This window comes from Sabethes cyaneus, chromosome 2 (genome assembly GCF_943734655.1).
Source record: "Sabethes cyaneus chromosome 2, idSabCyanKW18_F2, whole genome shotgun sequence".
NCBI classification, from domain to species: Eukaryota; Metazoa; Arthropoda; class Insecta; order Diptera; family Culicidae; genus Sabethes; species Sabethes cyaneus.
In genome coordinates, this window is record NC_071354.1 from 78,653,718 (window position 1) to 78,664,280 (window position 10,563).

The 10,563-nt window shown below is 42.6% G+C and overlaps 2 protein-coding genes across 2 annotated transcripts; one reads left to right on the plus strand and one right to left on the minus strand.

Annotated features, from left to right (window-relative positions):
- Positions 1 to 316: 316 nt before the first annotated feature.
- Positions 317 to 1,924, minus strand: LOC128735620 (pickpocket protein 28-like). The gene is made up of 3 exons (XM_053830104.1): positions 1,253 to 1,924; positions 675 to 1,198; positions 317 to 614 (listed from the first exon to the last, which is right to left on the minus strand). Exons 1-3 carry the CDS (start codon positions 1,922 to 1,924, stop codon positions 317 to 319), a joined length of 1,494 nt encoding a protein of 497 aa, XP_053686079.1.
- Positions 1,925 to 8,385: 6,461 nt separating this feature from the next.
- On the plus strand, positions 8,386 to 10,258 carry LOC128735621 (pickpocket protein 28-like). The gene is made up of 4 exons (XM_053830105.1): positions 8,386 to 8,804; positions 8,868 to 9,306; positions 9,364 to 9,893; positions 9,958 to 10,258. The coding sequence occupies exons 1-4, from the start codon at positions 8,386 to 8,388 to the stop codon at positions 10,256 to 10,258; spliced, it is 1,689 nt and encodes a 562-aa protein (XP_053686080.1).
- Positions 10,259 to 10,563: the final 305 nt, after the last annotated feature.

Consider the following 10,563-nt stretch of genomic DNA (forward strand, 5'->3'; position numbering starts at 1 on the left):
AGGTTACTTCTATGTGAAACTCCAGACTGCTTGTAGAAACTGTCCAATAATGCTACAGCACACTATTCGCAATTAATAGTCACTACTTCCGTACTCTTTTATTATTTTGGTGACAGTAGACTCCGTTTTGTTATCCGATAACTGAAGTGCAAATGTCAAAATCAAATGGCATCTTTATGCACGAACATTCCTATCAAGTTTAAGTGGACCAAATTTTTATAGTAACACCCTTTATTAAGCAAACAAATTTTTCTGCAAAAGTTCGAAAACATCACACGATGTAATAAATATAATTACTTAAGTGATCATAACTCTGCTAGTTATATATCATACGCTGAGCTTTAAATATTTGTTTATTTGGAGGAACCCACGGTAAAACCACCCGAACCGCTTGATCCCGTCGTTTTATCGGTCTTATAGCACGCTCCCGTCGCAGTGGTCGTATGCAGCAATAGTATAGAATTTCTCCCACGCTCATCAGGCTAGATCCCAGCAGCAATGCGAAAAGCCCACCAAGTTTGGCTATGACATCAATTGTATCATAAAGCTTACGTCTCCACAGTGGCAGGTAGTGACGTAGTTTGAACAAAACAAACAAAGCGGCTGGATCAATTCTGAAACAAATAAACTTATCATTATTTCTGTATGCAGTTTTTTATAAAACCATCATCTACTCTGAGTAGTCTTCTAGAGAAAACCCAGCGGCTTGGGCATACTTTTCGAAAAAGAACGGAAACTGTGAAATTTCTACGGAGTATTTAATCATATTGCATGACGGATAACAGCGGCAGTTTTCCGATTTCCCATGCTTTACTTCCTGTCGCTTAACCTCGTCGTACAGCTGTGTGTAGGCATTACGATAGCAAGTGATCTGACTGGCGTCGCAAACTTTCATATCGGCTGCGCGAGGCATCGTCAACCTTACGCAGCCACACTTTTCAAAGGTGTAGTTGGAAATGCATTCTGCCACGCAATTGTACCTAGTATACGTACGAAAATATCGCAACGAACGTTCATTGTCGAAGAAACATTTACGCTTTTCCGACGAGAGATATCGCAAACTGCGCGATGTCCATATTACCTGCGGTCTCAGGTTCAACGTAACTGCATTCATTGCATTCAATCGAAAAAACTTCTCCTCCGTCATTGGAAACTCATCCGGAGCATGGACGGAAACTTTATACCCCGTATAAGGGCCCTAAAATAAAAACGCATCAGCTTTTGATCAACCATTGTTGATTGAATAAATTACTCGGCACGCGTAGTCTTCGTCAATCTTTCTCAGTGAAAGCATAATCATAAGTCCCGAGTCCATCCCAGCGCTCAGGGGACGGTAAGGGTATGCTTTCAGTCCAGCTGCTCGTTTGTAACCTTTTTCCCGTGTCCATTCGGATGTACCGGCAGGACTGCGAAAGCTGAGAAAGTCCGGTGCAATCTGATCCGTCCGGTAGGTTTCGTTCGCAGCCAGTGAATTGAACGTATAACAGATTCCGTCAGTAACCAAGGATTCTCCTAGTAATCTGCTGCACGGAACGAATCGTGATTTCCACAAGCAAAGTGTTGCCGTTTTGTAAAATGGATACGTGAGGTACTTTAAAGTTTCGAACGACTTTTCGTGCTCAAATTTATCGAACTGCTTCCAAAGCGAAGAAAAAGGGCACACGTGCGCCAAGGTTCGCAGTTTGAGCTCACTGCCGGCGTCCAGTGTTGCGTTATTTCTGATTTGCTCCACGGCACGCGTCAGGTTGAACAGTTCAACGCGAGATTTGGATAGTGGACAAATGGTAATGGCCGGAAATGGAACCGTTGAAACGGGCATAAACCTTGAAGCATATACTATTACAATCGGGTTGTTGGTTTCTACCTGAACCAAAGACACTGCATAGTAGCAACAGGTTACAAGGGCTGCTATAATCCACAACATAAACCAAAACCTATAAATTGAATATGTATATGTACTGAGCCGCAGCTTGTACTTGCAGATGTAAATACGAAAAACTTTACTTTTCAAACCATGTCAATCGTCGATCAGCTAGGTAACGCGCAGCAAACACAAAGTTTTCAGAACAGTACTCTCGTAACAGAAGGCACAACTTTCCAGGTGAGGTCATGTTTCAATGCTATTCCACGACGACCTAATAGATTCTAATGAGTGCCTTGTTTTATAGTCTAATGTCATTCGTGTAAAATATGGCTGATTAAATATTAACGGATAGGACACGTTCATAGCATTACAATTGAAATTTCACGGGAATTCAAAGAGGATTCACAGAGAGAGAGATAAGTGTTAGGGGACGGCTTGCACAAAAAGTAGCAGCACTAGTCAACAAACGTTCTATTCTTTTTAGAAATAGCTTATAGCTAATTATAATAGTTGCTACATCAACTTTCTCTAACAGAGCTTGCTGAACGCAAGCCCAACTGCCATTTAAAATGGCCAAAGAATAAATAAATTTGGACGAAAGTAAGAAAAATGCAAGTTAATAAAGCTGTATCTGTGCAACCCGAGGACTCAACGAGGATCCATTTAAGTTAGAGCAACTCCTATTCAATACTCCTTTCGGAACTAGCCCAGATACGAGCAACCTTAGATCGAGGGATCTCATGCAGTTTATTCAGGAAATGGGAAATCTCCCAACAAACATTTTATTTGAAGAGCAGTTTAGTTTAAACTGGCTGACTACACGATCTTACTCAGGGCCCCTTTGCCTCTCACTCACTTGTACATCTGTTATTGTAACGAAAATTCTTATAATGCAATATAATGCAAGAAACAAAACCTTCTTTTTTTATTTAATGTGTCTACTCTGTTTGTCAGTTCCCCTCATGTTGTCCCTCGGCCACTTGTAAATCTGACTTCTCCCCGGTAAGCCCTATAAAGCGACAAATAGCCGTTTTTCAACCTCCTCTATGTTAATGGCCACCCCATTCTCCCTTTCGGAAATCCAGCAACTTGTACAACTGCTATCGTTCCAAATGCAAAAGGAATGCACCCCTTTACCCATTTGAACCTTTATCTCCCCTTGTAAGAGGCCCTCTCCCTCTGTTGTCAATTCCTCTGCGCTAATTCCTTTATGCCAGAATGCATGTGAAGACGACGTTTAATGAAGAACAGTCCAGAAGTTCCGGAGCTATGGCGAAACATACATTCATACTCACGTTCCTCGTCCCTCTATTCGTCGGTTTTTCCCAGTCAGCTCCTTCTTCTGTCACATAGCTAATTATGAATTGGTTAAAATGCCTTTAACGGAAACGAAGCAAAGGACTTTTTATCATATATTCCTCTCCGGTGGAACCCCCCTCTTTTCTCAAAATCACTTGCGCAACTGCTATCGGTTTAAATGCAAGAGAAACGCATCCCCTTTTATTGATTCCCTTATGTCAAGGAACATGTGTGCCAAGCTTGTTGAAGCACCGTCCTGGCATTTCAGAGTTATGGCCTCCCCCCTGTTAGGTACCCCCCTTTCTGTCGTACCCCCAGTGCTGATTCTCTTAGGTTAATAAACATGTGTGCCAAGTTTGGTGGAAAACGATCAAGGTGTTCTGGAGTTATGGTGGAACAGTCAAACATACAAACATAGGTACTGTATCGCCTAGGCACTATAAAATGACAGTCCCATCAGGAGACTCGGTAGCTTGGTTCTGGTAACGCAACCTACCTAAACCCAACTTACCTCGAATATTCAAACAAATACGGACTGGAATATTCGGCATCGACCTAGGTGACGCAGCAAGAACGACGAAACGAAGCTGGGTACTTGAAATTGTAGGTCGCTAAATATCGCAGGTGGCGACTGGATGTTACTCGAGCAGCTTGAATCGCATATATTCGGCATCGTAGCTCTGCAGGAAATCTGTCACACAGGAAAGATCCGCGGTGGAAAAGTCCACTTTTACCAGGGTGGTGGCACTACCAACGAATTGAGAACGGGCTTTGTAATGTTGGGCAGAATGCAGGAACTATAATAAATAGGATAGGATAGGATAAATTGAACGGCGATCAACGAGAGAATGTGTCTATTGAGTATAAGCATGCACTGCCCGCACGAAGGTAGACCCGACGACGAGAAGGAAGCGTTCTACGCTAAGCTGGAGGCAACGTACGATCGTCATCGGGGATATGAACGCTCAGGTCGGTAGGGAAGAAATGTATAACGATGTATAAACTTCGCAGCTTCCCGTGGTCTGGTGATTCGAAGCACCTTTATCCGTAGCAAAGCCACCTGGAGATCACCTGACTAAGGTATAATGTACCAGATTGACCACGTTCTGACATCACGAACATGGTGCAGATATTGACTCTCACCATCACCTAGTAACGGTGTATGTGCGCTTAAAACTGCCACCTGTATAGCTTACTTACTTACTTATGTGTCCATGTCCGCCGGTCCGGGAACAAAGGGATGAAATCAGAGATCTCCACTGCTGACGGTTACCCGCCATTGCTTTTATCTGTCGCCAGGACAGGTTCTCGTCTACAGCCCGGATGTCGTTGGCTAAGCTCCGTCGCCATGAGCCTCTGGGTCTGCCTCTTCTACGCTATCCTTGTGGATTCCAGTCGAGTGCTTCTCTGCAAACCTCGTTCGCTCCGTTCCTCAAGGTGTGTCCGATCCACTTCCACCTACGCTCATGAATTTCTGTGGCTATCGGCCGTTGATGACACCGACGATGGAGTTCCTCATTGGATATCCAGTTATCAGGCCACCAGGCATGAATGATGTATCGCAGACACCGGTTAATGGATACTTGCAGTTTTTGCGTTGTCTCCGCTGAGACGCACCACGTTTCGCAGGCATACAGCAGTACGGATTTAACGTTTGAATTAAAGATTCGGATTTTCGTACGTAGAGTGATCTGGTTTGAGCGCCAAATGTTTCGCAGACCTGCAAAGGCACCCCTAGCCTTCCTGATCCATGTGGCTATATCAGTCTTGGTACCACCATCGGGCGTTGTTTGGCTACCAAGATATTGAAAGGCGTCTACCTGCTCAACTTGTTGTCCCACTACTGTGAAGTTGGAGGAATTGTCGGTGTTCACTACTATAGACTTAGTTTTCGCTACATTGACTGTGAAACCTGCAGCCTAGAAGCTCTCGGAGAGGTCATCTAACTTGCTCTGCATATCGTTTCGGCGTTGTGCGAGCAAGACAATGTCATCGGCTAGGTCGAGGTCATTTAGCTGCTCCATCGTTAGAGGATTCCAAGGCAATCCTCGATTTGGTCTACTGTCAATTGCTCCAACTAATATCTCATCTATAACGATAAGAAACAGAAGCGGTGATAAAATGCAGCCCTGTCTTACGCCAGCAGTAACCCTTAAGAACGCCTTTTCGAAGTCAACGAACACCAGCAGAAGAGAGTCCTGGAATTCGTTGATCTGCTCCAATATAATGCGGAGCGTTGTGATATGGTCTACACATGATCGGCCAACACGGAATCCAGCTTGCTGCCGCCGGAGAGTAGCGTCGATCTTCTCCTGGATCCGGCTGAGGAGTACCTTACAGAGTACTTTGAGAGTAATACAGAGCAACGTGATGCCAAGATGGGTCAGCTTTTGACGCCAGTTGACGCGATTAATTCGACGAACTGTAGGCTTCATACGCTGCTGGTTTTGTTGATCTCTGACATAGTATTGGCCCCCTGCTTACAATCAAAACGGCGCGGCGGTAGCGGGCAGGTGAGGTAAGTATGAAGAATAGCAATCTGAGGAGCCATTAACATAATAGAAGACTAAGAAAACGGTTAGTGAGGTTACTGGGAAGAACGGTATCTAGGCTGAATTTATAAAAGCGGGAAGCTAGGGGCTGTACGAAGCAATCCGTGCTGGTTTCCAGGATCTGGGCGGAAGAACAAATGCCGATGGAGTGGTCGGATGGCCTCATTTGCCCTACACGATTCGAATGTAAAAAATATCGACGCACTGCTCAATTCTGCCTGTAGCGGTGGTCTTCCGTATCATTTTCTGTAGATTTAAACCGTCTGTGGGGCCCTTCATAGGAAGACACCAGCCTGAGTTTCGTGAGGATCACTCCACGACGGATCAGATGATCATTTTGCATCAGTTACAGAACGAGTTCCGAAAATACAACTTGCCGACTTACCATCTGTTTGTTGACTTTAAGGCGGCGTGCGACTCAGTCAAATGATATGAGTTGTGACAGATAATGCTAGTATATGGTTTTCCGGCAAATCAGTTGAGCTGATTAGTACGACGCTGGACAGTCGCGACGTTGGCGTTGAATGGGCTCAATAATATGCCCTCTCAGGAACATAGAATAGAACTGGAAGTCCGAACAATTCGGCGGTCAGAAATGCTAACAGAGTCTCTTTTGCATTTATTTTTCTTTGGTAAGGTTTTCTCATAGAAAGAACAACAACAATGTAAGCAGAACGCTGGCTGCCTATCATTGTTATATGCTTTCACCCAGCCAACACCAACTCGTATATCAATGTACGGAAATTATCGTAAATATCTCCTATCAAACTCGTAGTCGTAAATAAAGCCTTATAAAGTGCGCACAAGTTGATATTCTATCGTTTATAATGCTAGTAACTGACAAACATACGGTTTTCAGCACAAAGTCGTATAGCTGTATGAAGCTTGTCGCGCTTAATCGGATCTTATCGTATTGAAATACACCCAATTCTTTTTTTACACGGGGGATGCGTCCCGTGTAAAAAAAACCGTGCAAAAATAAACCGTGTTATTTCGAGAAACCGTGTAAAAAAAATCCGTGTTATTTCGAGAAACCGTGCAAAAAAAGTCGTGCAAAAAAAATTCCGCGTACTAGAATCCGTGTAAAAAAAGAATTGGGTGTACAACTGTTGTTGGTGAAATTTTAGAAAAACCGTGTTATTTCGAGAAACCGTGCAAAAAAAGTCGTGCAAAAAAAATCCGTGTAAAAAAAATCCGTACAAAAAAAGAATTGGGTGTACCTATATAAGTGTATCGCTCAAGATTATTCCTCAGTGGGTATATCGCCTCCAAAATGGTACGGATAAGCGGTTTTTGCGCGTCGAATACGATTTCGTTGGATACATATCAGTACGTAACTCTTATTTGCAATCTAATTATACGTATGAAAATGCTGACTGGGCACATACTTTCGTGTCCATTCGTATACGTTCGAGTACTTTCGTGGAAAAAAGTAACCCGCTACCGCCAGGTTCGCTAATATCTATAGAAGTACGTGTTTGGATTTCAAGTTCCTCTACGGTTCTGTGCTTGGAAGATGCAATACGATGAACAAACGTGAAAAGGAATCGTGAACGCCGAAGCTTATCGACGAGTGCTCAGGAATTTTGAGCGTGAAAAACAATTGCCTACACACCATGTAAAAGTAAGGGTACACAAAACTATAATCATCAGAGAACCAGAAAAAGGCCAAGACTTTGAAAAAGTTCTTATTTACGAAGCTTGTCTGGAGTTGTAGCATGTAGTTGTGTTTCATTTCATTATGAGGATCGGTTTTAAAATTTCACTTGTGCTTTTCTATCAAATTCAGTAGAAGGTCAGTAACTTTGAATGCAAACGAATAAAAATTTAAGTAACATTTCCTACAATGGAATGCATATTATATTTAACCTTGTCAACATCGATACATCGTGCCTGACTTCCGTCGATTGAAACAGACACCAACTTCAGCTGAAGCTTGCTTGAAACGTTTCATACAACAAATGAATCAAGTCGCTTCATGTATGTAGAAAGTCAGGTAAAAGAAAGTCAGCTTCATTTATTTGTTTTGATGATGCCGGTCCTTGGCTTTAACCAATATTCCTTCGATAAGCGTCATAATAAAATCTGTGAACTAGGAATGAAGAATTTTGTTTTTTAATAACATTATTTACTTATTTAAACGGTGGAATCAAAAGAAAGAATTTTATTTAGAGTAGTATAGTATAGGTTTAATCGTGTTTTTCTAGCTTTTATCATTGTCAGAATTACATAATGACGCCCTAGCAGCACTAGACAGCTCTGTTTGAAAACATCCCAGATGAGTAACATAGCGATTATTCAAACTGACATCTAATAACAGTGATAAAATGTAGTACATTTGATGTTGGGTGTCATTTCAATCAGATTTGCTATCGCTTGACCTGAAGTAAAACGCTGCGCTGGTCATAAAACTCATTGCATTTTTAATATCATTTGTGGCCGAAGTTACTAGGAAAACCCTCAATATTCCGTTCGGACATGCAATGTATGGTCCTGTTGGTTATAATTTACGATAATCTAGGAAACCTAGACTGATACTTTCACTGAATGTCATAATTATATGCCATGATACTCATCTGCTTAGTTAGCTAGATCATGACCGGTCGACACCCTCTTCACTAGCAGCATAACTTTTCATTCACTCAGGAGCCATCACCGACCAACATCAACATGTACGCTGCACGGGCAAAAAAATTTCAGTTGAAGCCAGCGCCACCCGTTCAGCCTGACCGGAACTACCTACAGGAATCCAAACAGCTGGTGGAAGAGTTCTGCGAAAATTCATCCATCCACGGTGTCAAGTATTTTGTCGGCTCCAAGCGGGCTCTGATCGAAAAAGTGTGGTGGGTGGCAGTATTTTTGCTCTCGTTGTACGGCTGTGGACGGTTGATTTACTTCGTGTACCAAAAGTGGGACAACGAACCGGTCATCGTGACGTTTGCCCAGAAACCAACTCCGGTGTTTCAGGTTCCGTTTCCCGCCGTAACCATATGCCCGGAAACCAAAGCGAAATCGTCCGAGTTTAATTTCACCAGGATTTTCCATCTTCATCTCAACCCGGAAACTCGCAAAACTTTAAGCTTCTCCCAGTATGAAAGTTTTCGTTCGCTTTGATATTTCATGAGATAACTAATTGGTCTTGCTTCTTCCAGAACGCGTCAGCTACAAGCAATGCTTCAGATTTGCGAGTTTTCCTTCAACGATCAACTATTCAACCAAACTTACGACGATGATTGTGTGGCAATTCTAAACAATTTGTCAATTCCACAGATGGAAATGTTTGTGTTGTGTGGATGGCATACTACTTATGTTGATTGTACGGAAGAGTTTACTCTAACTTTAACGGATGTAGGATATTGTTATTCGTTTAACCTGCTGAGTAGCAATGACATGCTGCGTAAAGACCAGATTCATTCCGAATTTGAATATTCGTTGGAAACGCGACCGTCTACCAATTGGTCCTTAGATGATGGATACCTGTCCGGAACGGACATCAATACCTATCCACGTCGTTCGCTAGGGGCGGGTATAAAAGCTGGACTGACGGTCTTACTCAAATCTAATGAAAGCGATATGGATTATCTATGCGGAGTAAAGTTGACGATACTCAACGAAGTAATCTGATATTTAATCGATTTTCGTTCACAGAACTCTTTCCAAGGATTCAAGGTATTGTTGCACATGCCGAACGAATACCCGCAACTATTGAACCAACACTTTCGAATCCCGCTGAACCAGGAAGTGACCGTAGCCGTTACTCCACGGATGATCGAAACATCGGACAACATTGTATCGTACAAACCAATGCGCCGGCAGTGCTTCTTCAACAATGAACGATATCTAAAGTTTTTTCGTATGTACACTCAGTCCAACTGCGAACTGGAATGCCTGGCGAACTTCACACTGAAGCGTTGCGGTTGCGTGAAGTTCTCCATGCCTCGAGCGGATCACGTGCGAATCTGTGGCGTTTTGATGGAGGCTTGCTACGAAAAAGCTACGGTTGAGCTGTTGGAGCTGGAAGTGAAAATTCGAGAAGACCGTCGATTGCGACAAATGGATGAATGCCAATGTTTGCCCGCGTGCACTGCGCTTCAGTACAATACGGAAATTTCTCAAGCTTCATTCGAATGGCAACGGTTACTGCCGTTGATTCCGATGATCCAGAAAACTGTTCAGGGGTTCACTTTCGATGTGCAGCCACAAGACGTTTTTAATTAATTTAAATATTTTATTTATTTTTAGGACTCAGCTATCACATCTGCAAGTGTTTCTCAAAGATTCACAATTTATACCGATTAGGAGAAACGAATTATTTGGACTAACAGATTTCCTCGCGAATTGTGGCGGATTGCTGGGACTATTCATGGGCGTTAGTATCCTTAGTTTCGTCGAGATATTTTACTATTGCGTCATCAAGCCGGCTCTACTATGGAGTACGGTAAAACCAAGCAGGAAAGAATCTGAACCTATCAAAGCCATAAGCTGGTCGTACGAGTCTGATGCCATGCACTTTCGGAAATTCAATTTACAACACTCGAATTAGCACAACAAAAGTTATTTTATTCGTTTTCACTATTTTATAAATAATAAATTTCTTTTGTAATCGTCATGTATGATATATAAAACATTGTATGGAAAATTAAAACATAAAGTAAATTTCACAACTTCTTTTCTTCTCTGATGGGGACAGAGCTGACAAGCGAACGTTTGCTGCTATGTAAATGGCGCCTTTCCTACTAACTGGCATTATGGCATCAACGACGAATTCTGCTGATCATCTGTAACTACATTACGGATGAATCCTCTTCCTAGCTGCTTTCTTAATCGATGGAAATCGGCCTCATTTCG